Consider the following 27907-nt stretch of genomic DNA (forward strand, 5'->3'; position numbering starts at 1 on the left):
CTTGCAAGGATCTGATCGTTGAGGTTCGGCCGTAGCAGCCACCAAAGTGACCGAGAGACAGACGAGAGGGCTAGCGCAGTGCTCCATGGCAGGAGCTCCTGTATCGCCTTCAAGGCGGCCAGAGGAAGGTCTTGGAGGCGGAAAGCCATGACGACTGTTGGAGATTTCTTGGATGGAACCATGGGACAAGTGTTGAAAAAGCTTCGAGGATGAAGAAGATGTAGTCGAGCAGCATTCTTGGGTTCTGAGTTTACTGACCATCATCTATGCAGTAGTACTGCGCTGCTTAGGACAAGCCAAGTAATCTCCGGCCACCCTCTCGAGAATTCCTTGTCGCATGTTGCTACGGACAACGACAAATCAATCTGCGTGCATGGCGAACTTCTCACGCCATCCCCAGCAGGCGTGGCTGTCAGTGTCAGCCGTAAGAGGCGCATCAAGCTTGACAGTGGTGGTGTGCACCATCTGCGGGGGTTCGTGTTGGTTGTTGACACTCGCCATTTCCCAGCCTCCAGCCCCGTCTTTTTTCCCCCCTTACCTGCCCCTCCTCATGACAATGACTGTTGAGACCGGACCACATAGCTTCGCCCCATCGTCCCGCCTAGTCCTTCGACAAAGACCCCGTCCTTCAACATCCTCCTCGCAAGGTCTTCTCTCCGTCCACCACCAAGCATACCTCACCGGAAAGCTTTCGAGATCTCCCGAAGATAGTTTCGTTGCGATCGTATGTCTTCCTCCTTGCTATTCTGTTTTTTTCTTCTTTCCTTTGAGCCGAGAATGGAACACTCGTTTGCAGGGGAGTGAGCATCACCGAACCTCATACTCATTGCCTGAAAGACCAGAAGACAGTTAAGACTCTTTGGCCACAAAGGAGTATTCGGACACTACCAGTCAGACTTCGACACCAAGAGCAACTTCACCCTTGAATCGTCCCTCGGCAGTCGGCACATCTCCTTCTACAGAAAGGTTGCCGATCGTGATTGCTCCGTCGTGGATCACGACTAGTACACCCACCAACAATAACGCCTCCGCAGCGACCTGAGATCCTCAAGGGACCATCTGCGACAACCTCAAAATCAACCTCGATCGTCCCATAACCTGCGCCACTACCCGGAATTGAGGTAGACTTTGCGCACTCTCACTATCGACGCACGTTCCATGCTAACAACCTTCAGTACCATGACAGCAATGCCCTCTGACTCCGGGATGGGGTTTGAGGTCTCGAGAGCCACATACGCATGGCCCGGTATGCTCGAACCACCATCGTATTCGCTCTTGCTCGTGGCTTAGACTAACAGATTGCTCTAGGGCTCGACCTTAACGCAGACTTCCTCGATGATAGTCTCTGCTCTGTTGGCCCCTGGTCGGATGCGGTAATGACGTCGTCATCTGTTAATCTCCGATCCATCACATCCAGCCCGCCATACACTAGGCTCACGGCAGAGGAGTGTGAACTGAAAAGACAACGAGACATGGCCCGGAGGAATTCGAAAATATCGCTACGCTCATACAGAGCCATGAGCGACTACCGCGCTTCACATTCACCCCCACTACCGATGCACGAGTTCAACGCGGGCCCGAGCATGGCAGTCTACACATCCTCGCAGCCGCAGCTCTCGCTACTGCCCGAACCAGTCACGACGCTGCCTGGCGTGTCGACATCGTCATGTACAGCATCGCCGTCCCTTTCAGACCAGCAATCAGCCATCAGGGACAACTCTGGATACGTGTCTTCATCACCCCCTCCCTCATATTCACACAGCCACGGTGCGCTCGCATCACAATACCGGCCGCCTCCAGTCCAGGACCACCATGGCATGATGTACCCAGTTTATTCTCCCATGCTCCAAGTCGGCGGTGGGCCACTGCCTTCGGCGATCGGCACTACAGCCTCAGAGCCGGGCCACGTACGAGTCGTCCAGGCACGGCCCAAGCAGCAGTGCTGGGAGCACGGGTGCAACGGCAGGCCGTTCACCACACTCAGCAACCTGCGCAGACACCAAAGGGAGAAGTCTGCCCAGGCTCCCAAGTCATCCTGCCCCAACTGCGGAGCGGAGTTCACAAGGACAAGTGTAAGCAGCGCATCATCCTCCTCCCCACACCCTATCCTGAATTGAACCCCCTGCGTGAGTCCTTGCGTCCGACCCGCGAGCCTTGTAAGCACCGAGGTCCTCGGCATCGAGCGCTACCAACGACGACGAGAGAAGCAAACGAACATGAGACATTGGCTGACCCGTTTTCTCCTGTCGCAGGCTCGTAAGGTACACGGCCTGCACGACAAGTGCAAGGCGCGCAAAACTTCCCCGTAAATCCCACCACTTCAACGGACATATCACACACTCTGTCTCCTCGGCAAGAGGACCTTTGCACATGTACACGGCTTCTCCTTCTTCTTGTTCTTTGTCGAAAAGAGGGGGTCTCCTCCTATCCCAGACATTTAGGGTTCACGAACTTTTCGAGATATTTTCAGTATAGAGGATGGGCAAAATGTTTCTTGCATGTCATGTCACTGGATCGCGATTGTGTTTCCTCGGAGTGCGCTATCGGAGGGCCAACTGCTTCGATTGGGTTCTGGATTTGAGGCAGGAAAGGTGCGCGGGTCCTTGCACGTAAAATACACCCTCGCTTCCATTTAGAAAGTTTTGATCCAAAGGGCGTGGGTTTCACCTACTGCTCACACAATGTCACGGTAGATTAAGAATGAGAGGGCTCTGTCGGCACCACGACCTGTGCATGAGTTTGGCCAGGTCGGGAGCATTTGCCAAAAGAGAGCAATGAACGACGGACATAAGCTTGCTTACACCGCTCCAGTCCGCATCTGGCGTGATATTTGCCGTCGCGCAGCACAGTTCCCAGACTATCAGCTGATAACCATTCTCCGGTAGCATCGACGTGACGTACTGAACGGTGGTGCTGGTAGCGCGGCTGTGGTGAGCATGGTGTCCAGTTCTGGGATCTAGAGCCACGCAACATCACGGAGCTCAATATCAATGTTCACGAAGACCCAAACACCGGGTCCTGTAAAGCATCTGTTACGTCCGCAGCCAAGAATTCTACTTACCGCATAACGACTCTCTGATGTCTTCTCGGACTCGGCAAAGGTCACCAACCCTTCCGCCAATTAGCTTCTTTCACCTTAGCCTTAGTCGAGGACGCGAGCTCGGAGAAGGCGTTTAGTATATACCCACCTAAGTGATACGAACTATAACCAGTATTGGTCTTGGGTACATGTAAAGCCTAACGCTTGGCCCCGTGCTCGTTGAACGGCAGTGCAGCTACCCTCAGAGAAACTAGACGCACTCCAGAACCGCGTCATCTCGTTGATGAAAAACCTTCAGTCGGCCGACACTTCCGAGAGGCCAACGCCTAGACGCTGTCCAACCTGAACCGAGGCGAGACCAGGATGTGAATAGCTGAGCTCAAGAAGCTGAGCATACCATACTAGGGCGAACTTCTGTAGTTCTTCATACTTGCGCTTTTGAGCCTCCTCATCCCCAATCTACCTCCGAAGCAAGCAAGCTCGGACGGCTTCTGAGTAGTGTGGGAGAAGCGGGCTGGGCCAGTCCCCGTTGGTTTAGTGAGGACGATACTGATGATGTCACCAGGCGGAAGTAAGCCGTCCATAGCCTTCTGGGTTGTATTGCGCGCAATCAGGATGCGGAGTTCGCCAAAATCGAGCAGGTATTTGACATATTTCTGGTGGAAAAAGTGTTTCCCTTGGTTGAGGTTGGTATGCTTGCCGCCGGGAAGGTAGCACTTGAGGCTCTTACGGTCTTCGATCTTGACCAGCTTGACGCCTTTTCCGCTGCTACTGTGTATCGGCTTGACTACCATTTGCTAATGACCCAAGGACGGCGGTAGTGTGCATGATCCTGACAATCCTCCATCACATGTTGCGGGTCGGTGGGCGAGCCAGCTCATCCCTTCAGTCTGAAATTGGTTGGCGCATTCCTGGAGGATCCGGATCTCTAACCTTGTTCGGCCCTAATCCATCTCCCCGGGGGTGGGATATGCCCGGATGTATCTGTTTGCATCCATCCGAAGCTTGATGTTGTTGCCGTGGGGAAAAAACAGATTCCAAGAAAGCGACAGAAACATTTGGACCGGCAAGGCCACTTCCTAAGGGATTTGCGCCATGAGCTGTTTAGGTGACGCTAATATCTCCACTTTAAAAGGTTCGCTAAAACCAGTACATCTCATGGTCAGCTGAAGTGGCGGCCGCTCAGGACATCGCGGTCACGATCCGACCTCCGGGGTTAACCGTTTGGTGGGGCTTCGGGGTTTCTGTTCTGCGAAGTGGGTGAAGCTCAAGCAATATCATAACTATCGAGTGTCGTTCTCTCTATAGGGTTGTCGCGTCTCTGGGAAGAGATACCAGTCTCGGCAACTGAGTGACTGGTTCAAGTGTGGATGAGAATGGTACTTTCATTGATCGCTGAAGTACAAAGGTAGTAACTGTCTGATCAAGAAAATTTTCCAATCTATATAGACCTATGTCCTTTATTGTTCCTCCATGCCATGTAGTGTGGTTATGTCTAGGTTTCTGACGGTTATTGATCTCGGCGTGATCGTCAGGCTTGGCGTCGTGACGGTTATGCATATCTGCATGACCATTGGTGATGTACCCGCTTTCCTTATCCTCATCGTTCTGCAGGACTCAGCTCCTGCCTCGTGTCCTGCCTTAAAACTTGGCCCGATCATGCGACCTCATGCTTCTGTGCCCAAACAATCGTCCCTTGTTGGCTGGTCGTCACAAGAGACTACTATCGAGCACTAATCCACCCTCTTACACCTACCTAATACATATTCGAAACCCCTTTATCCAGCATCTTTTGTTCATAATCAGAAGTAGCTGGCCTAGTCAGGTGCTTATTATGGCCGCCTCTTTGACATGCCCGCTTATATTCTCCATCACGAGGACTGACTTAGGCTCTGGCCATAGACGGCAGTATTGGAGCAATTGTGGACAAAATCTTCAAACCAAGCGGTGTCGGTCGAGCCCGTGTGAACTAGCGAAAGGAGTACAAACTTTGATGGTATATGCTGGAAGTATCTGGTATCGAACGTCACGATTCAGCTTATCAACTTTGACCGGCTTAGACCCAACGGAGACCACCCCATTTGGGTTTGTCCGGCTTTCTTGTCACAACCTGACTGATTGACAAAGATGAGCTGTTCCGCATCTATAAATGACACCCAGTGCAAGTGCAAGTCGTAGCTCTTGATCACGCTGCTGAGCAATACGACGACAGGTTTTTCTCGACCATCCGATGGCCTTGAGTGTCCAACTAATGGATGATAAAGAGACGCACACTCCCGTCTTCTCATGAAGCTGATCTCGCATTTCGCTCCGAAACATATCAGCTTGTTATAAAAGTTTCTTACGTAGCATATCCTGCATGTACGGCGTGATGCGGCTTCCACATCCTACACGCAATAGAGGGTTCTCTCTCGGGCTTTGAAGTTATCCGATTTATATCATCGCAGACATATCCGAAGAACGAAGGAATCAACTGCGATTTCCAGTCTTGTAGATGCTCGCGACTATGGAGAAACCATGCAAGCATTGCGACTTAGGCACAGCTTACACAGCTGAGCGCCAAAAGCTTCAAGACAAATACATGCCGCTGGATATGCTCCGCTTCCGCTCCCCCAAGCGATACATGAACTGAAATCGGTCCGAAGCTACGAAATGACAAGGACATTTGCTTGAGCTGGACGAGAGAGTAAAAACCATTTTGCTCGATATTGGGATATGCTGCCGGCTGGGAAGATGGCCTGCCTAAACAGTAGAGTGGTAATTTGTTTGGATTGTGCAGAAAGTAGCACAGTATCAGGCTGCCAGTTTCCTATACTCTCTGTAAGCCGCACCGCATCCCTGGTTTGTATTGTTTCTGACATTGAGGCGTCGAAGCATGTTGTATGTGTGTGCCGCCAGAGCCACGTGATCGCCAAAGTCGTACTGTTAGGTCGCTGAATGGCCGCCACGAGTTCGCCGTGGCCCCGCTACATCTCCGCGTCCTGTGGACCTCTGGCCGGGAACGGTAGTGGCGGGAGGGACAGTGTGGTGTGGATAAGGGAGGATGAGGAAGCGAAACGCGGGTCTCGACTTGGCAGATGCTCTCTTCTCGCCCACAGCGATCTATTATAAGGGCAACGGTCCCCGGGCAGGCTTTGCGACAGGGCTGTGCTGTTCCAGTGGCCTCGATACGGGCCTGGAAGCCGGCACCGGAAGCGAAGAGGGGGGGTTCAAGGCCGGAATGCTCCGTCTCCGACTTGAGATAGTTCGGCGGCGTTGCCACGTGGACGCCACAGGCTGTTCTGGGGCACTGGTCCTGTGCTGCCGCGAGTGCTGCCACATGGTCGCTGCTGTGCCGCATCCTGACTCCGGGGAGAGGGTGCCAGACGGCAGCCCCGTACGATAGAGCGCTTGTCACTACTGCGGCATAGATCTGTTGTTCGACGCGTCCGAAGCTACAATCTCACGTGGTCGCTGCGATCTTGTAAATGGCGCGAGTCTCTGCATGCTCAACTCGTGAGGGTACGTTGAATGCAGAACATCGAGCGCAACTTCTATCGAACTATACCCTGGGAAAGCGGGCGGACGCCCGAGTTGGAGGCTCAGCAATCGCGCGTCGTGTGCCTAGGTAAAGTGCACTAGCAGTCTCTCCTTGGGCCGCACTCTATCCTGGCACCTTAGCCTCTCGCTCCTCGCAGACCTTCAACCCTCCTTGAGTGCTCGGCTGGACTTCGTGTCCCTAGACACCCACTGCTAGGAAGTTTGGTGACGACTATGCGCCGCGGCAACGCCCCAAGGGCTTTATGCAGTGTCTGATGTGAAGGACAAAGAGGATAGACGAGAGCGGTCAACCTTGTGGGACACCGGTGCGTAAGTCGGCCGGCGCGGACTCGTCATTGTCGAACTGTAGGGGTGCCGTAATGCCGGCACGGACCCAAGTTCTTCGCATCCATCGTGAGCCGGTACGCCACGATGGCCTCGAATAGCTCACTAAAGGTGCTGATCAGTGAGATAGGACACCGCCCGCTAGCCTTCTTCCTTGGCTCCGATGTCTTCCCTGGTTTCCAAAATCACTACCAACCGGGCGCCGTGGAAGCACAGCGGGCCGTAGAGTCTACTACCGCTGCTATATCTCTATTACTGATCCAGCTTCGCAGATCACGGAGTGCCGGAGCCGAGCCCATTACTCGAGCGCCCAAATGTCTTTGCTGCACGTCGTAGCTACGCGGTTCCGCCACTGCCGCGCTTGCGCGGCTTCTGTCCATTGTGGGGCTGCTGCGCTCCTTGACTCGCAATACGCCTACTCTGTCGGGAACCTCCGGTCGGCTTGTCGACGGCTTCGCGCTGCGAAGCTCGTATCCCACCCCCTGGCACCATCAGAACGCTCCTCAGCCAACATGGTGCGTCCGCCGCGGTACCCCTGCCGCCGCAATGGGAGTCAACTGAGGCATTATCTGTCCACACGCCTCTCGAGCTCCTAGGCCGACTTGAGGAGAGGGGTTGCATTTGCAAAGTAGATGCGGAGACTTTGCTAATACCGCATACAAGCCCCTCGCCTGTCAGGCTCCAGTTCAAACCCACTGTGATTGAGGTTTCCCCTTACGGCGCTGCGGCATACCTTGTAACCGTTCGGCTCCGTGATTAGACCCTTCTAGGTCCGCGTTACCGTCGAAGTTAGCTGTGAGTTTCCATGGCCTGAGCGATTCTGATCGTTCCCAGCCTGTCTTTTGTTGGTTCTCTGCCTAACTCCCACAGTTTCCATTTATCCATATTAGCCGATCTTGTTGGTACTCGCAATCTCTGACTCCGGTAGTGGTATGAGCACGTCGTCGGTGTCATGACTAGAAGGGATCTAGACTTGTGATTAGCCAGGGCGCGAGTCGCGAGCCCACACGCAGGGTTTCTTTCATACCCTATGTTACCAATAGAATCCGTGCGCGTCCCCCACCATCGTCAACACACCCTTTCAACAGCGATTGCGAGGTCCAGCAATGTCGCAATTACGTCAATTCGGTGACATTATCTCTGGCAATCGCCAGAGATGCCAGGACTTCACTCCTGAGCAGCGCGCCTTCATGTTGGGGGCTGCAGCTGCCGGCGCAAAACACAGCGAGATCGCGGAAGCCCTCAACACCAAACGCCAACGGGTCGGCGAGCAGATCGCGAAAGCCACGAAACGACAACGCCTTACTTCGACGCCTCGAAAAGGTGTAAAACCACGTATTCGAGGGCGCTCTATACGTCAGGTGTATCGCAGAGGCCGTCAGGCGCCTAGAGCCACCTGGAGGGAGCATTACAGCTACTTCAACGGCCGATTCAGCGTACCAACTCTCCGACGATTTTTTCAGGCTACCGGGCTTCTGAAGTGGCGTGCCGCGCGGCGCATCGAGTTAACAGATGAGGACGCTGCATTGCGATACCAATTCTGCCTTGATTATGGCCGTGGCTATCGCGCACGACACCTCCAGAGAACGCTCTTTTCAGACGAATATACCGTCCAGAATCAACCAGACCAACCGTCGCAATGGGTCCTCAGATTATCGTCGGAAAGGTATCGCCCTGATCTGGTGAACCCAGAGGATCATGTGAAGTCCAAAATCTCTATTATGGTGTGGGGAATGGTGTGGTATCGCGATGGTGAGGCCGGAATGTCACCTATTCTTGTTGTCGAAGGAGATCCCGACGCACCACGCGGAGGAGCCTCTTCCAGGACCTATATCAACGTTCTCGAGGAAGGGCTCCTTCCGTTCTACGAGCCTGGCGATCCCTTCATGCAAGACAACGCCGGAATCCATCGTGCAACGGCGACGAAGGAATGGCTCGAAACACATGGTATCTGGACTCTCGACTGGCCACCTCACTCGCCAGATCTTAACCCAATCGAGCACGTTTGGAGGCTTTTGAAGCGTCAAATATATAAAACAGAGCCTCGATTTCACGACCTGAAGCGCAATTTGAGCTCAATTGCGTACGCCAAAGAGATAATAAAAAACGCGTGGGAAGATATCCCAGAACACAAGGTCAGAGCCCTACTTCAGAGTCTGCCCCGGCGCATCACCGCCTGTAAGCATGCAAAAGGCTGGTAACCAAGTATTGAAGCGCAGAACACGGCAACTCTAGAGATATCTTCATTATTCAATTTAAACGCTATTTGGCCATGTAATTACGAATTGAAATGATAGCAGTGAAGTGGTGATGTTCCAAAAAGGTGGGTGCGCACGGACTCTTTTGCGAAGGCAGTTTTAGCACAGGCGCACTGTCGCTCTTTTTCGTCTTCAGGAACGCCTGGACCAACTGGACGCTGAGGCGAATTTGTTGCGCCTTCATCCTCGCGGGCGCCGTGTTCTGGAATGCACTGGTGCGCTGCCTTGGGAACGAGGTACACGTTGCGACATGTACCGGCTTTAGGCGAGAGCAACGCTTCAAGGAACACCACGGTCAGAGCACTCGTCTGTCTGGTCAGTTGGCCGAAACCATTCTGTTTGGTCGTAATTCTTTCTCTGCTGACACTGCTAGTCTGTCGCCGCGTATTGTGTCATGATTACCACGGCAGTTTGTACGGCGAGGACGAGGAAGCGATATGCCGCAAAGGCGCAACAGATCGTATAGGCTGCGGCCGTGTTCGACGATCGGGGTAGGATCCTTGTCAGCCCAGATGGCCTGCTGCCCAGCGAGACGATTACGGAGACGTTCCCCCAAAAATCAGCCGACGATATCTTCAGTACCGCCCACCCGTTCTTCCACTGGATGTACAGGGCGTCTCGCAACTGGTCGAATGTTGCGACCTTGCTCGACTGGATGAGGACTCACTTGAACCGACTGCCCAGCGGTGGCGGCCGCGGCATGAGGTCCGTTAAACTAGTCCAGGAGAATGGCCAACTTGTCCAAAACTACGACATGATATTCCGCGAGCTGTTCTGCATAGCTGCGTCAACCCTGTCGTACAGGTTGGGCGAGGTCCTCGCCAATGCTGGGGCACTTTGGGACGAGATTTTTGTCACGGTGCACCATGGCCGCTCACCAGGCTTGGGACCACCGTCAACGGGATTGTCAGCCCTAATGGCACGGATGTCAGCATGCAGTCAAAGGCCGGAGACGCCCAAGCCCGACACGATCTGCTCGAAACGGGGGTAAGGCAAAGCCAGGACCTGATCGGCCGGGGTTGCCTGCTGGTCTTCGTGCGGCACCTTAGTGCACCTCGTGAGATAGCCAGGTTAGAAGCTTCCGGGTTCCGGTTCGCCGAGCCACGCCGTGTCGGGGGGCGAAGACCTCTACTGCAGAGGCGCAAGCCCCACAACAGCTAGCACTGTGTCATCACTCGTACCCTATTGTCTTGGAAAAGTCAAAGAGTGTGGGAAGCGGACACCAATGTTGACCTCCGCTATAGAACCCGAGGAGGGAGATTTGTTCAATTCGTAACAAGTGCGGGAAGGTTTGTTTTCATGACCCGATTTTGTAAATCAACTCGTTAATGCAATACATGAAGACTCCAAACTAGGCCACAAATGACGTTGGAGCACAAAACGGCTGTCTGAGATGTCCCACCTGTGCGTCACATTTGTCCACTTCTGTACCAGATGCTGCCAAGACTGGATGGCCCGTGCGCATAGAATCTTCTGCTTCGGGGAAGGCGGACATCGATTTCGAATTAGACTGTATCACAGAGAGAAGGCGTAAAGGTAGTGAGAGATGAAAAGTGGAGCATAGCCAATTCTGAGTTCAAAGAGTGCTCGTGAAGTCTTGACCCATAACTTTTGCACAACGCACATTCTTAGCGCCGGTATCACGCAGTCGACCCTTTCGTAGAGCTGAGCACCTGCTGAGACGACTCGTGACGGACCACTTCACCCAACAACCTTGTGCCGATGCAACATGCCGTCTATGCATTTAGGGGTATGTTATTGGTCCTTGCGCGCAATGACACAAGCAAGTAGAGCTTCGTCCGATTAGAGAACAGTTGCCTCAGCCTATCTCTGATTCGGACAAATCCTTCTCGGCAGAATCCTCGACTACAAACTCCTTGCTCTCATCCCCTATGAACTTGTGAAGAGTCTTCGCACGCACAGGCGCACCAATCCTGAACTTCTTCGTCACAAATGGTGCCGTTGTAGTCAGCGAGACCGAGGGTCTTACAAGTGAGTACGATAAGGCAATGACATTTTCGCCCGCTGCTATCAACTCTCGATATTGTCCGTTTGAGGTTGAGGCACTGGCCCCGGCACCTCGTTCTGTCGTCGATTGCGTGGTCCATTTTGCGTTGACGGCGACGAGAAAGCCAGTGACGAGGTAGGCGTGCCATGGCCATGCCCGTTCGAGGATCGGACGAACATTAGCTGCGTATTGATCGTTCGTCATCAGGTCTCGGAAGGCGAATTGAGGGTTTGGAAGAGTATGATGTGTTAACTTGTCGCATTCGAAAGCCTCATACTGCTCCTTATAGCTGTGGAGCTCAGCCTTATGGCGTGTACTTAGTCGGCCATAAATGCTCCGCTGTTTTATAACTGTCGCGCGATCGATAACATGTGTAGAAACCGTTGGTTCTGGGAGGGTAAGATTGTTCGTGTGAAGTGGCACACCTGGCAACGATTGAGGTGTCAAGAGGCCCTGGGGAGACTTCTTTGACTCCACGACGCGACCTAGAAGGCTGGTAGTGTCGGTGGCAGGCAAGGGCTTCTGAAGGACGAAAAACCGGGGCTTTGAAGGCATGCTTACGGCGGATGAGAGGCATGGTCCCAAGTAAAGTCAATATTGGTATACGGACTTGACTTAAGGCATTGCAATACGCACAGCAACGGGTAAAATGGGTGTCGTGGGAATGGATATATGACTTGTTTAGCGATGTAGGTGGGGCAATAGTTGTTTATGGCTTAGCCGACTGGGTTGTGTTCCCCTGAAGCACTGTACTGCAGTAGCATGTTCGTTCTATCATCCAGAAATGGATTACTCTTGTGTCCATGCCCGCCGAAAGGGGTAGAAAGGCGTATAAATGGTAATCCATGCGTATTTGCTTGTCCTTGACTGATATTCATTGATGCAGTACACTGGGGCACTCCACACGGAATAATCAGCATGCTACTCATTGCTACTACTATCTACACTCTTTCAGCTCTAGCTCAACATGTTCAGGCCCAGACAACTTGCAGCACCTGGGTATATTCCCCAGATCCTACGATCTGGAACGTTATTTGTGAGACCGTTACTACAGGTAACCCCTTGATAGGCACCACAGAGTCTTTTGCGCCTGGGGGTCAAACGGAATCGGAAGATTCCAACTTCACCTATAGCCAGATATATACAAGATCGAGAACGGGAAGTGGGAACCACAATTCTACACAGTCCACAGACTCTTCCACGAAGAGCCGTCGGACTCCCACAGTTGTACCACTCGCCGGTCCGACTACTCTCCAATCTGTTAGTTTTTGCTGCACTCAGTAGTATATGAACTGCCCGGTGCAGGCCCATCATAGGCATTACTCAGTGTCTTCAAGTAGTCAAGAAAAGTGTGAAGAAGAGCGACGGGCATAGATGTTATAGCCTCCAATAGTCGTAACCCACTTTTACTTTCGGGTCTGCGGCAGATCAGGACATTGTATGTTGGATCGGCGTAAAGCTGAAGGTATGTGAAAACGGGGTCGGGATCCTTGTGGCCTTCCGGCGTCGTTGCTGAGTTGGTCGGTACGTGGTTCCGCATCGCATCGTATTACTGCAGGCTGTTCTGCTGCTGTTGGTATTGTGGATTGTCGGTGGATCGTGGGTTACTGGGAAAAGAAGGGAAATCTGGGGTAACGAACTAAGACTAAATCCGCGGAAAAAGGGGTTGGAATGACGCGTACCTCTAATGCGCACAGACGTTTCGTAGGACATGACATGTCTATGAAGAGAATGAGAGAGACTTCACGATATGCAGGGATGCAGTCGGACATGTGGGGCGTGTGGAACCCGGGGATTTAGACTAAATCCCCCGTGGAATAATACAGCAAGTAGGGTGCCGGAACCCGAGTCGAGGTGCGCCGTCGCTCCAGAGCCGCAGGCCGGACACGTCGCCGGGCTCGACGAGGGTGGCTGCGGCTTGTGTGATGTAGTGGTGGTATATCTCGATGTCGTCTGCGTTGAGAGTACTGAAGGGAGCCTCGGAGTTTCTCGGACGTTCAGCGGCCGAGCTTCAGGCGATCTGCTGTGCCCATGACGCCCAGTCCGACCTAGGCCGTCCTCTTCGCGGCGTTGGAGATGCTGTGCTCGCTGGTCGTGGTGTCAGAGGAGACGGGGTGAAGTCACAGTTGACACCGAACTGGACGAAATTGCCACACTGGGGCTTCGCTTCGTCGCACTGTTTGGATTTCTTAGCTTGGAGTGTGCCTCAGGAGTGGCATGCGAGGCGTATCGAGGGTTCTGAGGGATCAGAGAGCGTGCAGCCGTAGAGAACCAGAGGCATCAGAGGTCAAGAGGACAACATACCTTGATCTTTCGCCGCTTACATGTCAAGCATCCAAATCGGGACTTCTTGTGACGCCTAGGCATCGTGGTCAGGATACGTGGCGCGATTGATCTCGTCTGTGCTCGTGTCGAGACCGGAACCCTCTGCTTTGCGTTGCGGACACGGCCGACGAGAGGTACAAATGTGGTTGCCTGCTTGCTATCAGCGAGACTGCGATACTAGTGTACTGCGGCAGCGTGGCAGTGCCGTGCCGAAGTTTGAGCGAGCATGTCGCCCAGGTTGTGATGATCCAGAACTAGAGCATGCCGGGGGCAGACAATTCGCACTCGAGGAAGTCGGGTCATGCAGGTGCAGGTGGAGATCGTGACGTTGGGGGTGGGGCAGGCCCGGGTGGAATGCGTAAATGAAAGCGTAAATCATGTGATTGGCCAGATCTTGTTGTTGCAGACCTCGTCTCCGTCCCCCCGTTGTGCATTCGGCAAATATTTGTAACGAGAAAAATGGGCAGCCTGGCTGATACTGCGACTTATATGGCTAGACGCTATTTCCGGTATTTATATAAAGCAGTGGTGTGGACGCTGCGTACTTATGTCGACATATCTTCGTCGCACCAGTCCAACAACCCCCCGATACAACTCAACGGTTCGCAGTGGTTCCCGAGCTCCCTGATACTTCCACCTGATTCACAATGGCCAACCAGACCGACACGCCAAAGGGCCTGGCTCCTTTCGATCTCTACCCCTACAATCCTGCTCAAGCTCCCGCTTTCGCCTTCATGGCTCTCTTTGGCATCGTCGGCATCATGCATATCGCGGTCCTGATCCCGTATCGCTCCTGGTTCCCGATCCCCCTGATCATTGGCTGCGGCAGTAGGTTTTGCCAGAAACACACAGGTCCTGATCCGAAGAGACTGACACTTCGTCGCAGTGGAGACGGCAGCATACTACTTCCGCACCGAATCCCACGACGACGTCCGCAAGACCCTGCCGTTCCTCCTGCAGAACCTCCTGCTCCTCGCCGCACCGCCGCGCCGCAAGCATATATATGTCTCCCCGACGTCTCGCACGGGCCCTCAACGCCGAGGATCGCGTCTCAGCCCCGCGCCTGCTGACAAAGCTGTTCATCCTCGTCGACACGGTGTGCTTCGTGATACAGGTCGCCGGAGCGATCATGTCCGGCAGCGAGCAGGCGGACGAGGCACAGCGGGGGCGGATGCTCATCATCGTCGGTCTGGTCCTGCAGATCGTCGCCTTTGGACTGTTCGCTGCCTGGACGGCTGTCTTCCACAGGCGTATGGCGTCGGCGACTGACACTGGTGCTGGCCAGCCGGGGATCAGGCATTGGCAGCGCTATGTCTATGGCCTGTACGCAATCAGCCTGCTGTTCGTGGTGCGAAACACTACGCGGCTCATCGAGTACAACGAGGGCCCTGGTGGCGAGATGCTGAGCAGTGAGGTGTATCTGTACGCCCTGGAGGGTACTACAATGTTGCTCATCGTGGCTGTCTTTGTTGCCGTGCACCCTGGTAGGCTGAGGATGCATGCCCGCGGGTTTGGCAGGAAACAAGATGTAGATGAGACGGTCGAGCTTAGAAGAGTTACGCTGTAAGGCATGACCGCTGAAACTCTCGGGGACGTGGGCTGCAAGTACTCGATGAACTGTCGTCTTATATGTAATAATAGAATAGTCTGAGCGCGAGGATCACAATGGCCACCATGTCCATTGATTGTCATGGCAGCTACTACACTTATATCAAGCTGCCTCCACCGCCGACGTTTCCAGACTTGTACTCGTCGCCGGTCCCGGCCCCATTACTGTACTTCTCAGGCCACGGCCACCATCCGGGCAGTGGCATATCGTCATAGATGATGTTGAAGCAGCTCTCTGCCAGCTTCTGGGTGACAGTTGTCTCCTTTGCGTCATTGTACTTGTAGTTAAACTCGGTCCGAGCCGGCTCGTTCGACGCGTGCACGTGGATGGTTCTGTCTGGAGAGAGATCCCCGGTGGGCTGGAAATCCACGGCCTCCCGCATCTCCTTGGCATAAACAGCCAGCTTCCCAGCCCAGAGATATCCATCCGCAGTATCGTGGTCTGGGCATGAGAGGTAGTATACGCGACCACACCTCCATCCTCGGTCGGCAAAGCCTTGGGGACTGGGCAGTGGTGTACAGAGCAGGCCTCCTGGTGGATATTGTCGGTCGTCCAGAGGTCCAGAGGTCCAGAGGTCCAGAGGTCCAGAGGTCCAGAGGTCCAGAGGTCCAGAGGTCCAGAGGTCCAGAGGCGAGGCGCCCCAACGAAAAACTGGCGCATTTGTGTGATCCTCGTGGTGGTTATGCGCCACTTTTACATTGGGGCGCCTCGAGAGGTTCAGAGACTGGGCAGCGACAGTGCAGAACGGACAATTGCACTGTCTGGTGGCCCACTGTTGAAACCAAGACCGGGGGCAGCCTCATTGCGTCACCGAGCAGGCGGCTGCAGCCCTCTCCGTTCTGTGGGAGGGTGTGGAGCCAGCGCCTCCGTCAGCCCTGGAGTGCTTCCACAATGGCGCCTCCCATTTCCAACACCTGCCACACCTGCCACACCTGCCACACCTGCCACACCTGCCACACCTGCCACACTTGCCACACCTGCCACACCTGCCACACCTGCCACACTGAATGGAGTTAAACCAAGGAATGACTTATCCTGAAACTGCTTGATCTTATTCCGGATAAGCATCACGCGGAAGCCCTACCACTTGAGACATTGAGAAACTTCCTGGTTGGCCTCCCGCATCAGCTCACGCCCCTGGGCGCCACTGGTTGGCCTGCTCAGACTACTAAGCACGCGAAAAGTAGGTGCCCTCCCATGCTGTGCAGTGTCCATAGTGATCTAGTGCCCTTGCGTTGATGATCCAGGCGCCTCAAACGTCGTGGTTGTGGGCTTCGGATTATCCTGATCCTGAAACAACGAGTGCCGAGCTCGCGTACCTTGCGCATCACGAGGATGCAACCTACGTGGCACACTTCGCAATATGCCGTGGCTCTGGTTTGGCTCCTGTATCAGGCTTCAGACAACCTCGGCAGCGTATCATCGTTCATGGATCCGACGAGTTGTGCCGAATGATTCTTAGCCGTGATTTTCTTGATCCGTCTTGGGGACGCGACTACTACGACGTGATCGCGATCGTTTCCGGCAATGACCTCTTCAATAATGTGTTCAATCTGGGTCGACATGCCTCTAAGCCAGGCTGGAGGCCTCCAGGCCCCGTTTCGATATGTCAAGTTCCTCTTGAAGTCGCGACTGCTCTTTATTCAGAGAGATATCTCTTGGGTAAGGCCGTGGATTCGTTCATGTAGACGGTCGAGCGTGCCCATCAGTAGAGTGTGGCTTTTGGGAGAGTTATTCTCCGGAAATGTTTGTGTCTGAAACCAGTCTTGCAAGCCGAGACTATCGGTTTTGGTGAGCGAAGCCCGCCTGCCTTCAGCCTGTCTTAAGACCGCTTGTTCCTGTTGAAAGGGTCGCAGGTTCGCTTCGGCTTCTTTGCAGATATCAAGGCATTGCTCTGTGACGGCATTTTCGTTGCAAGGGTCAATGGCCACATTTGGCTCAAGTTCCGTATCGGACTTTTTGGAGTCTGCCCAGCCTCGATACGTAGTAGCTGCAAATTGAGGTTGTATATGGTTCTCAAGTGCTCTGTAAGTGAGCTCAATACACATGGCCGTGTTCATAGTAGAACCGAATGCATAGGCTTTTTCAGAGCAGTCACACGTTACGAAAGCTAATACAGCATTAGCCAAGATACATATTTCAAGTCCGGATACGCATTTTACAACAGTTGTCCTTGTGCCTCTTTAATCCATCCGGCCTCGCAATGCTGATCTTGCATAAATCACATATTCTGTCCGAAGCGGCCTAAACCCCTTTTCCCTTGCCCAATTTGCATGCTTTGTCCACACGTGACGCTGTACGCTATTGCCGTAGTCCATGCCCTCTCGACATCCAGGTTTGGGACATGGCATGGGGCCTGTGTGTGTTCGTATGTGACGTCTGCATCGCAAGTGGGTCAGGAGTTATGCGGTATCGAGTACATAGCAGGCACGTACGTGAGTTTGATTTTGGAGTCATGGGCACGGCCGCAAACTGGGCATATGAAAGGTAGAGCCACGATCTGGGACTGTGTCGGATCGGTTGTGACCGGATACGGGGATCGGGGTACTGGCAGAGCATGGCGAATCTCTTGGTTGGCGGCAGAAGAGTACCATGCAGGCAAGTCGTTAGAGAAAAAGTCGTCATCTAGCTGGCTGGACGCTGACGGAGTTCCTGGCAGTTTACCACAGGGCGATCAGCACCCCGAGGCCAGGAGATCAACAGCTTGCTGGGTCAAGTCGGACTGCAAATTCTGCTCAGAAGCCACGAGTAAGCGGGGGTTGATGTAAGTGTTTGAGGGCGTCTGTCGCCTGCGCGACTCGCGGCTGGATTGGAAGGATGGATCGAGATCCTCGGCATATGCCTCAGAGTCGTCGCCCTCTGCCGTCGAGAATGATTCAATCATACTGAATCGGGAGCAAGCTGATAGTATGATCGTGTTGATTGCCTCATCAGAAGTCAGATTTCTTTGGAGAACAGCTCAAACAGTCCATATTTGTGTCCAAGACCCCCACGTGCAACCTTGTGCGGTCTGCGCCCAATAGAGCACGGTGAACCGACATCAGGTTGACTGACCGTCTGCGTCGCGCCTGCAGTGCTCAGCAGATCAATTAACCCGGTAATGTCAAGCACGCATACGCTGAACGAGCAGCAGCTTTGTACGAGTGGTTGCAAGATCTGAGCACGAGATAAAGACCGCTTGTGATCCATGCCCTCGTTTCGGGGCCCTCATCGGCATTCATCGCTATCGCTTGCTTGACAACATCGCACCTGCATGCAAAGACAGCTGCTTCAAAAGACAGTCCAGCCTTAGAAAAAGTTGGTGTCTCTCCCAAATCACACTGAACACCCCCACTTACAGACCAGTGCATTCTGCTACCCGCACTCCCATCCCAGTCCACACCAGACTTTTGAGACGACTGTACGAGGCAATCAAGTTTGAGGAGGCTCTGGGCAGAGCCTGCGAACAAGATCCCGTCTTCCTCGGCAGGACCTCTGTGGATCCTCCTGTGGATTTCTCAGACGACGCTGAAAAGGCTTACAAGTCGTATGTGAACAAACTTGCACACGTCTGCGATGTGAGACGTGGCGGAGCCACTGTCACCGGCGTCGCCATCCTGCAGGATGTCGACGGCGTTATTTATGTCCTTGGCTCCAATGAACGTTCGCCGGCAGCTCTTACGGAATTGGGCCAGTTCGTGCAGTCCCTCTTTGGTCTTGTGCAGAGCGTCCAAGACGCCCCTCCGGACCCAGTGTCGCTCTTCACTAGGATCTTCCCCCACATCCTTGAATACAACCAACCACGCATAAGGAGTTATCTCAGTCGCATGCCCGAAGAAATTGACAGATGCGTGGCGGATCTTAAAAGCATGTCTGTGGAAGCAAAACGAACAGTGGACGTAGGTGAAAGATTTCCATCATTAGATTTCGTGGGTGGCAGCATTCTCATCCTATCTTTTACGGACCACCTGGAAGCATTTTTCATCGAGCTCCGCAAACTCGTCACACGGGTTCAGCGAGCCAGAAGTGAGGAGGGTGAAGAACATTCCAAGGGTATGCTTTCTACTGGCCCTCCCCTCTCATCCTGGTCTTTTCCTTCAGCCCTGCTCACCGAAGTGTCTGCCGCAGTCTTCGCCGATGTCATCATGTATATACATGACATGCAGACCAGAGGTCATGGTGAAGACATTTTCCTGGCATCCAGAGAGGCTACAGTCAACCCATCGATATATTGGCGTCAGCTACGTCATCTCATGGCCGCGTCTGAGAGCTTACCACGTCTCCGCCCGATCCATCATCAGCGCACATAGATGCTGGCCTCAGCTCTTTGACCATGCACAGATCATCGTTGTGCCATCCAGCACTCCGTACCCTAACCCTTTGAAGAAGGCAAGAATGGCAACTGCTTCTGAGATGCTAGGACGCATGGTACCAGCCGCTGAGGTCGAGCTGAGACAAGCTGAGGCTCGCGTGCTCAAACCCTTCGGTCTCGACGCCTTCCTCATCGAAGCATGTAAGCAGGAGTCATTCACGCCACTCGTACATGGCGAGGTGCTTGTACACAACGTTGTCCGCACATACCTGCTCGAGAACCAGGACGTGACGTACTGGAACAACTGGCGCTACGTTGGCAGCAGCAAGCCCACCTGCCGACTTTGTGCGTACTACTTCTCCGAGATCACCGACGTGACGGTGCGGGAGTCCCCTGGCAACCTCTATGCCAAGTGGCGCGCACCCGATGTCTACGACGAGGCTGGTGCCCAGCGCCGTGATGAAATTCTGAACGCCATCGCCAAGCTCATCCGACAAGACGCCCTCCGCACACTGTCGAGCAAGCTGCCTCGAGGCAGGACTGATGACTCCAGCTCCTTTCCAACGGTGGCGGAGTACTTTGCTCGAAACGCGCACAGAGCTATGCCCAGAAGCGAGGTATCTGGCACAACCAGGGGTACCACACTCACAGCCCCGCCGCAGGGTCGAGATTGGCACCATCCAGCCGCCAGCAAGCTCAACCTTACTGGATGCAGCACAGCAAGGGTAGTCAGATCTGTTGTAGGTTGACATGGATCTTTTGGCCGTGCCGGACTTGTACTGCTCATCACTGCTTCGCACTTGACTCAACTGGCTTCACGCGAGTATTGAACCCATCCATGAGATCAGCATGACAGGCGAGGAACACTGGGCTTTCCATGTTATACTTTAGGACACCGGGATCCTTGAAGGTATTCTGCATCTGCTTGTCATGAGCGTTGCAAAGGCTGAGCAGATAATGCTTTCCCCATCTTAAGAAATACTCGTCCTTGGATAGAGCCATCTGAACAGGCGGCCTCACGGAATAGGTCTCTCCCACAGCCACTGCCGCCCTATTAGGCATATCATACTAAATATGCCTTACCAATTCGATGCCATGGTCGTCGCGAAGCGATACCAAATGCATAGCGTCTTCGGACGCACTGAACTGTTAATGGCCCCGGATCGGACCACTGAGCCTAGAAAAAGGCCATTCGAATATTGTAGTGGGGTACATTACGGAGTGAGTGGGAGCCGTTGGCGCACAAACCATAACTCTCCCCGACCACGCAAGAGTCCCAAGAGCGTTGGGCGTACCATCGTACGCCTGACCAGATTCGATATCCGCGGGCTGAAACAGAGGAGATTCACTCTCAGCCGTTCTGTTACGCTACCGAAACCCGGCAGTTGGATCGAATGTTCGTGGTCGGATGCACTGGACGAAGGAATGGCTGCCTACCGAGGTAGGATCGTAACCGCCCAATTCCGAAAGGCTATCGGACGGACAATCTGTACGGCGGCATGCCTGGAATGAATCACATGGCTCCGAGGCAGGACACCGGGCAAACGCCAGTTTGGGAGGAAGAACACGGGGCAAACGCCCGTTTAGGAGGCGGGCACCGGCAATTCAGCTTCCACGTTTCAAGTTCCATGACTTTCAGCAGCCAAGCTTTTCAGGGTACTAACCGTGCCACGCCCCACCTCGCCGTCGCTACTGTTCCTGAACAGTCGCGACCACTAGGTGGGGCGTTGCACGGTTACGACTCCATTTCCAACACCTGACTCAATGGATAAAAAAAAGTAAGGTAGACATCTCGCATCAGAAATCTACTTTCTTGTGGTCATTCAAGCTACACTGCAACTCTCACCTACGCAATTCACATATCAGCTTCTATATCGACTCTTCCTCAAGTACAACGGTGCTTGAACATCGCTCAACATGGACTTTGGGCATAATATTCGCCACGTTTCCATTCTTGCCTTTCTTCTGGCGCTTCAATTCATAGTCCCCGTCGACGCTGCGCCTGCCTTCACCGACGTCAAGGGCACCACCGGGCAGACTGCCACCGCCCAGTTTCTCGACCTACGACAGGACATTCCAGGCCCTCTGGCCAAGTTTCCCAGAAGGCCCCTGAACACGCTACTGAGGATGTTCAGCAGTCTGCCCGCGGGTGAACGAGCTCTTGACGCGACACGGAAGCTTTTAACCCCGCTACAACGGGGTCTGGCCAAAGCAGTCGGTATCGAAACGACCAGGGACGACATGGCGCAGAATGCTCCTTGCTCTGATGTAACCGTCATATTCGCTCGAGGCACAACCGAGCCGGGCAACGTTGGCTTGGTGACGGGGCCACCGTTTCTCGATGCTTTATCCGAGCAACTCGCCGGGAGGTCCCTCAGTGTCCAGGGTGTTGAGTATCCCGCGACGTTTGCCGGGTTCAACAAGAACGGCACAGAAGGTGTACCGAGCATGTGCGTAGTGCATTCATTAGCTGTTGGGGTGATGGAAGAAAATCACTAACTGATTAGGACCGCCTTTATCAACCAAGCCGTCACCAGTTGCCCCAACACCAAGATTATCATGTCTGGCTACTCTCAGGGCGCTCTGGTTGTCCGTAGTACTGCCGATTCGCTGCCTGCGGACACTATGTCGAAGATCAACTCGGTGGTGACGTTTGGGGACCCGCGAAACCAGACTCCTATCACTGGCGGCGAGGGCAAGACGATGGTGGTCTGCCTCCCGGACGATGCCGTCTGTAGCGGCGGATTCATCAACATTGCTCATCTGACCTACGGCTCCGAAGCACCTGCAGCTGCCCAGTTTGTGATAGAACAGGCTGCTAGAGCATAGAAACCGTCACGGAATGAACACAGGGGCGGCCAGGAAGACCGCGCATGGGACGCCCTGGCAGCCAATCACTCACGGATCAATCAAGGAAGGATGACGGGTGTGGAAGGCTTGGCATCGTGGGGAGCCCATAGGGCGACGGGCACCCACAGTATGTCGAAGGTCAGTTTTGTAGGGTGGGTAATCGGATTACCCACCAAGATCCGTTGTCGGCCCCAACACCCACCTGTGACGACCCGACCAACAGGGGACGATTGTTTGGACAAGCAAAAAGGACACACACAACTAGGCCGCAGGATCAGGCCAAGGACAAGGGCGGATCATGCGGCAGGGCAAGTCACAGGTTTCTTATGTAAGCACGATAAGGATAAGGAACGGGTACGGTACCACCGGTCATACATGAGCTGCATGACCGTCGTAGGTGCCAAGACCGACGGTCACAGACGAACCGCCATGACCGTCAGAAGGACAAAGGATATATAGACACGATGGATCTCCTAGACAGACAGTCATTACCTTTATACTCCAGCGATCAATCTAAGTATCATTCTCACCCATCAGTTGGACTAGTCACTCAATTGATTGAGAGTGGTATCTCTTCCCAGAGACACGGCAACCATCGAGAGAGAAACGATATTCGACAGTTGTGATATTGCGACAGCTTTACCTACTTCCCGAACAGCAACCCCGAAGCCCAGTCCTCGGTTGGCGATGCAATTTTTTTTCCATTTAATTTGCCTCATTTCAGGCTCTATTTTCGTGTTTTAAACGTCTTAATTGACGTGATTTTGACGAAGTTGTGGTGGTTTTCCATAATTTCGGAGCCGTGCAGCGCCCGACCCCCTGAAAGTCGACCCCCCCCCCCGCGCCTTCCGCCTCTGGCTTACACACGATATAGTGACTTCCCTCCGCAGCGCAACTGCACACAGCACACCATATATAGCTACATTAGCTTCCAGTTCGTATCACACGACAAAACGAGCTCGGTTGGCCGAGTGGGCGTTACGCAGGGGCCGTCCTGGGGTAGGACAAGGAAGTGGATTACTACACAGGTTGGTCCCTGTGTTGGGCCAATTCTTTTTGCGATTTTACAGTGCAGATAGCGCTGAAGAAATCTTTTTTTAGGCCTTCATTTGTCGCTGAGGGCCTAAGAGGCGCCTGTAGTTTTAAGGCCTTTAGTGGGTGCGGATGGTGGTGGTGGTGGTGGTGGCAGAAACCGGCTTCTCTATGACATATAGCGAAATTTCACACGGCTGTGGATTTGACCTGTTTTACAGCTAAATTGGCACTTTTCAAAAACGCTTAAGTCCTCATAGAATCTATAACCAAAGGAAAAAAAGTCCTGGAGTTATTATCACTAAGTGTGGGCTGTGGGCGGCACCATGGGCCACGCCATGGGCCACGCTGTGGGCATCCCTGTGAGCATCCCTATCGCCATGGCCGTGGGTATGGAGATATTGCCAACCTCGCCGGCGCTGTTGATCCCGGCGTTGTTGTAGTTGACTAGGCGGTTAGCTAGTTCCCTCTCCTTCCGCCGTGTCCCGATAACCTTCATGACCTTGTCAAGCGATGCCGCACCACGTTCCCGATCCATTTGCTTCGCAACGTCGCCCTCGTCATGCTCCCAAACTCGCCAACTTCCTGGCCAGATGGTCGCAAGGTATCCCCTGATGACCGACAACGCCGGCCTTTCTCTCAAGAACGCCTATGAGGATCTGTTGAAAGAGCTGCGGATCCTCTGCCATGCTCCGCTGAAGAAACACAACAACATCGTCCAGCTCGACTCCATTCAGTGGGCTCGAATTGATCCGGTCGCCCACTCCTGGATTCAAGTGCTGATTTTGGAGCAGGCCCAACACGGCTCTCTTCAGCAGTATGTCGCGTCGAAGAAGGTTGATATCGAGACCTGTTTACAACTCAGCCAGGAGATCGGGTGTGGCCTACAGGCCCTGCATGCGAGCGGGGTCATCCACGGAGATGTTAAATTCCAGAACGTCCTCATTTTTGATCTGGGAGACGGGCGTGTGAGGGCAAAACTGTCCGACTTCGGCAGCTCCGTCATCAACGACAAAGAGAACCGGATGATCACACCCACCGCAGCAATGCACCCTTGGAGTTCACCAGAGCACGAGACTCCCGTTCCGAGCAGTTTGTTGTGCGGCACGGATACATATTCGTACGGCCTTCTTGTGTGGAAGCTCTGCTTCCGCGGTCAAAGCCCGTTTGATGGCCAGAGCAGCGAAGATATCTGGCGGCGGAAGAAGGAAGACTTGATCCTCGGCGAAGCAGCCGTTTCCCTCGAACAACGCTATCACAAGGCTATGCTTCTCACAGGCCGGGCAGCCAGCGGCGTTCGCTTTCGGTCGTACCAACTCGAAGTGTCAATTCCTCGACGATGTCTTCAACATTGCCTTTCCGCGTCGATAGAGCGCAGGGACCTTGATAGGGCGGTGGAGTCACTGCACCATGACTTATATCCGTAAGTTGGAAGATTCTGCTGCTGTGACACGACAGCCTCAAGGACAGGGAAGTCTCGAGTCTATTGTGGACGTATATTTGCTGAGAAACATAATTACAGGGCTTCGACGGATCTTACCACCGCCAACAGGACTGGAGGCGAGGAATCGCGCCTGTTCGCAGCAAGTCGTGTAGGTGCATTAGCTCTCTTCTGAAGCTGTATACATGGCACGGCATCTCACATCTCTACTTCAGTTGATCGTCGGCCACCTACGGATGTTCGACGTGCCCAAGGGTGTCAAGGCCATGCTCTGTCAGTGCATGTCCGACATTACTGAAAACCCTGGAGCCGTGGACCGGATCACCGCGATCGACTCGTTTTTCCAGCTCAGCCTCCAAATTTTTGATGGTTTTCGGCCGACGGAAGACACCATGGCTTCCGCCGTATCCTGGATGAGAAAAGCCGCTCTTGCTGGCCAACCCACCGCCCAAGTGATGCTGAGGCAGTTCTACGAAGCGGCTGGGGTGGTGATGGATGCGGCGACGAGAAACGAATGCGAGACGCTCCTAGAGCAAGGAGTCGCAAATGATTCACTTCTTGCACGACTTTGGCTGCGACGGTACAACCCTGAAGCATCGTCACGAGCTGAACAAAAGCAGGCCCAGAAAGTAGCTGGGGTGCTGCTGGGAGACGGGTGTCACCCCGAGTTCCATCTCAAAGACTGGATCGACGGATTGTTTGGGGAATTCGCCTATACATCATTGGCCATCCGACTTTCAGCATTTCCCGGGAGACAGGCCTTTTGGATGAGCCAACGGAAAAACTCGCTCTTGCATACGGGAGCCGCTTTTGGGGTGAATCCCGACCGTTATCGGCAATTCCTCCGACTGCTCCTGGAGACCATCGACGCCAGAGATATCGAGGGCAACACGGCACTCCTGCTTGCTGTTCAGTTTAATCATGTCGAGATTGCCAGGCTCTTGCTCGAACACGGAGCAGATGCTTCGGTGCCAAACAAGCGAGGAGAAACACCTTGGCACTGGCTTGTTGCCGTCGAGAAGATGAGGGATGTCACCGACCTCGGCAAGCTTTTGGAACGCAGTGGAAAGCACGTCCTGGATGCCACAGCAAAGGGACCGTTCGCCCCCCCCCCCCCCCCCCCCCCCCGACATATTCGGCATTACTTCCGGAGGCACTGCACTGCACTGGGCTGTAGAGCTGGGGCTGGCTGGACTTGCAAGGACACTGGTTTCATGCGGGGCAGAGATCCAACACTCATTCGAGGGAGCAAGACCGGTGGGCATTGCCATTCGGAGGAACAGGCCGAAAATCCTCCACTTCTTCCTCAAGGAGCTGCGTCGAAGAGGAGAAATACTCGCCCAGCCGGTTCTCTCTCCCATGCTCGATGGGATTGATCAGATCGAATCCATTGGCGCCTGGCTCCATACCAATTACCTTGTCCACACAATCCTCTTCCATCCATTCCACGAGCGGCTCGCGTATGGAGGCAAAGACTGGTTGGACAACTTGAGACGCACTCTGGCTGTTCTCTGCGAATTCGACTTGGGTACCAATGTCCCGATATCGGCGCTTCCACAGCTCCTCATATCAACGGAGGGCACTACCGCTGTGTTACAGATTCTCGAGGAAGGTCTCCTCGGCGGGGCGAGTGACCAGGCAAAGCTCTGGGCTGACATCACAGAAACCATCATCGGCATATCTGACTCTACAAATGTCTTGTATGCTATGCAGGTTGCCAAGAAATACTCTGCTGAAGGTGGCATTCCGAACGCAGAGAGGCTTCTGGGCATCTGCGCAGAGAGTCTCCAATGTGATGGGGCCGTGGTGGATGCGATTGCTAATGAGGGCATTAAGATCGACTTCCTAACACAACAGTCCCGGACGCCTCTGATGAACGCAGTTTTGCACCGGAATTTTGAGATCGCTTGCGCTCTCATCCAGCACGGCGCCGATGTCAACGCGATGTGGAGGCCAATCTATCCCGATTCTCCTGACGAAGAGCATCCTGATGTGAACATCCTCTTCGAGCATCTCACGACCAACCTCGACACAGCTCTGCTCCCGCTACGGTACCTCCTCGAACCATTGCATTCGAAGAAGGACATGGTTCCGTCCTTCATCGTGGTGCCCGACAAGAAGACAACCGCGTTACACCTAGCTTGCCAAATTGGGAACCTCCATATCGTCGACTATCTCCTCGAGAAGTTCGACACCCCAGACCACATCGACTTCGTCGACCACGCGGGTTTCACGGCATTGCACTTCGCGGCTTTTGCCGGCCACGCCAAAGTTGCAAACAAGCTCTGTGCGAAGCATGCCCGGGTGGACATCCTCACAGGAGTACCCGGCCACTGCAACGCCCTTGACTATTGCCATCGCCTATTCAGCCCGAACGTAGATAGCCTGCGACACTCGTATGGCATAGATCGAAACCTCGAAGATGTCTACTTAGGCCGCCTGGAAATTTCAAAAATGCTGGTGAACAAGCATGAGGCTGTCCGCACTGCCGGCTCCGACGACGACGAGGACATGGCCTGGCCCGTCAAGTTGTGTTTCTACGCCGCGCAGAACAACATGACTCGCCTCCTGAAGAAGCGTTGAAAGACCTTCAAGACGATTCCGCGTCTGCCGTGCGCCGCCAAAACGTGTTAGACGCCGTCGGTGCCGCTGCGGAAAGGGGCCAAGTCGGCACTACCCAACTTCTCATCGATTCCGGCGCGAACGTAAACCAGATGCTCCCTGGAGAGGCGCAAATGACCCTCCTTCACTTGGCTTCTATCAGGGGGGACGCCGAAATGGCCTACTTGCTTTTGCACACCGGTGCTGAGGTGGATGCCTATGACGGGGTGGGTGAGACGCCCCTCACGTATGCGTTGCGCGGTGGTGATCTGGCTACGTGTCGGGTACTCAAACATTTCGGTGGGACGGTGACGCTGAGAAGAGATACCATGGCTCGAATTCTTGCGGAGAAGACGCACGGAGGTACGATCGAGACGGCGATGGCCCATCTGCAGGACCAGAACCTTCACATGGTCGTGAAGCTTGGGGGGGAGCCCAGTGACGATGACACATCGGACGAGGGCGAGGCGTCTGAGGGCGAGGAAACGGGAAACGGGTGAGAGCTAAAGAAAGATAAGGCAATGAGACGGAATACTAGATACTAGGCACACCTCGTAGGAAGGTCGGCTTCCCCTTCACTTAATAGCA

At 54.0% G+C, this 27907-nt stretch overlaps 9 protein-coding genes across 9 annotated transcripts; 6 read left to right on the plus strand and 3 right to left on the minus strand.

The window, feature by feature from the left end:
• Nucleotides 1–1188: 1188 nt before the first annotated feature.
• Nucleotides 1189–2309, plus strand: B0I36DRAFT_364124 (uncharacterized protein; the record flags this gene model as incomplete). The annotated part of the gene is made up of 3 exons (XM_046158904.1): nucleotides 1189–1246; nucleotides 1309–2072; nucleotides 2253–2309. The coding sequence occupies 3 exons, from the start codon at nucleotides 1189–1191 to the stop codon at nucleotides 2307–2309; spliced, it is 879 nt and encodes a 292-aa protein (XP_046011894.1).
• A 2582-nt stretch (nucleotides 2310–4891) lies between these two features.
• B0I36DRAFT_411626 (uncharacterized protein) lies at nucleotides 4892–5368 on the minus strand. Its single transcript, XM_046161943.1, has 2 exons — nucleotides 5026–5368; nucleotides 4892–4973 (listed from the first exon to the last, which is right to left on the minus strand). The coding sequence occupies exon 1, from the start codon at nucleotides 5326–5328 to the stop codon at nucleotides 5074–5076; it is 255 nt and encodes an 84-aa protein (XP_046011895.1). The 5' UTR covers nucleotides 5329–5368; the 3' UTR covers nucleotides 4892–4973; nucleotides 5026–5073.
• A 5586-nt stretch (nucleotides 5369–10954) lies between these two features.
• Nucleotides 10955–11725, minus strand: B0I36DRAFT_411634 (uncharacterized protein; the record flags this gene model as incomplete). Its single annotated transcript, XM_046161944.1, has 1 exon — nucleotides 10955–11725. The coding sequence occupies one exon, from the start codon at nucleotides 11723–11725 to the stop codon at nucleotides 10982–10984; it is 744 nt and encodes a 247-aa protein (XP_046011896.1). The 3' UTR covers nucleotides 10955–10981.
• A 275-nt stretch (nucleotides 11726–12000) lies between these two features.
• On the plus strand, nucleotides 12001–12687 carry B0I36DRAFT_134130 (uncharacterized protein). Its single transcript, XM_046148264.1, has one exon. The coding sequence runs from the start codon at nucleotides 12089–12091 to the stop codon at nucleotides 12452–12454; it is 366 nt and encodes a 121-aa protein (XP_046011897.1). The 5' UTR covers nucleotides 12001–12088; the 3' UTR covers nucleotides 12455–12687.
• A 1375-nt stretch (nucleotides 12688–14062) lies between these two features.
• On the plus strand, nucleotides 14063–15062 carry B0I36DRAFT_385075 (RTA1 like protein-domain-containing protein; the record flags this gene model as incomplete). Its single annotated transcript, XM_046161041.1, has 3 exons — nucleotides 14063–14323; nucleotides 14382–14500; nucleotides 14571–15062. Exons 1-3 carry the CDS (start codon nucleotides 14143–14145, stop codon nucleotides 15060–15062), a joined length of 792 nt encoding a protein of 263 aa, XP_046011898.1. The 5' UTR covers nucleotides 14063–14142.
• Nucleotides 15063–15147: 85 nt separating this feature from the next.
• B0I36DRAFT_385076 (uncharacterized protein) lies at nucleotides 15148–17663 on the minus strand (the record flags this gene model as incomplete). Its single annotated transcript, XM_046161042.1, has 2 exons — nucleotides 15148–15545; nucleotides 17540–17663. The coding sequence occupies 2 exons, from the start codon at nucleotides 17661–17663 to the stop codon at nucleotides 15202–15204; spliced, it is 468 nt and encodes a 155-aa protein (XP_046011899.1). The 3' UTR covers nucleotides 15148–15201.
• Nucleotides 17585–20370, plus strand: B0I36DRAFT_350461 (uncharacterized protein; the record flags this gene model as incomplete). Its single annotated transcript, XM_046156888.1, is given in 4 exon segments — nucleotides 17585–17868; nucleotides 18445–19230; nucleotides 19250–20012; nucleotides 20287–20370. The coding sequence occupies 4 exon segments, from the start codon at nucleotides 17585–17587 to the stop codon at nucleotides 20368–20370; spliced, it is 1917 nt and encodes a 638-aa protein (XP_046011900.1).
• A 942-nt stretch (nucleotides 20371–21312) lies between these two features.
• Nucleotides 21313–22224, plus strand: B0I36DRAFT_350462 (cutinase; the record flags this gene model as incomplete). Its single annotated transcript, XM_046156889.1, has 2 exons — nucleotides 21313–21845; nucleotides 21903–22224. 2 exons carry the CDS (start codon nucleotides 21313–21315, stop codon nucleotides 22222–22224), a joined length of 855 nt encoding a protein of 284 aa, XP_046011901.1.
• A 1667-nt stretch (nucleotides 22225–23891) lies between these two features.
• On the plus strand, nucleotides 23892–27301 carry B0I36DRAFT_364131 (uncharacterized protein; the record flags this gene model as incomplete). Its single annotated transcript, XM_046158905.1, has 4 exons — nucleotides 23892–24700; nucleotides 24800–24869; nucleotides 24934–25817; nucleotides 26002–27301. The coding sequence occupies 4 exons, from the start codon at nucleotides 23892–23894 to the stop codon at nucleotides 27299–27301; spliced, it is 3063 nt and encodes a 1020-aa protein (XP_046011902.1).
• Between the last annotated feature and the right edge of the window lie 606 nt (nucleotides 27302–27907).

The sequence above is a fragment of the Microdochium trichocladiopsis genome (assembly GCF_020744255.1).
Source record: "Microdochium trichocladiopsis strain MPI-CAGE-CH-0230 chromosome Unknown B0I36scaffold_6, whole genome shotgun sequence".
NCBI classification, from domain to species: domain Eukaryota; kingdom Fungi; phylum Ascomycota; class Sordariomycetes; order Xylariales; family Microdochiaceae; genus Microdochium; species Microdochium trichocladiopsis.

Coding starts and splice junctions, on each gene's coding strand:
- B0I36DRAFT_134130 (XM_046148264.1), top strand. CDS start 12,089: ATGCTACTCATTGCTACTACTATCTACACTCTTTCAGCTCTAGCTCAA.
- B0I36DRAFT_411626 (XM_046161943.1), bottom strand. CDS start 5,328: ATGAGAAGACGGGAGTGTGCGTCTCTTTATCATCCATTAGTTGGACAC.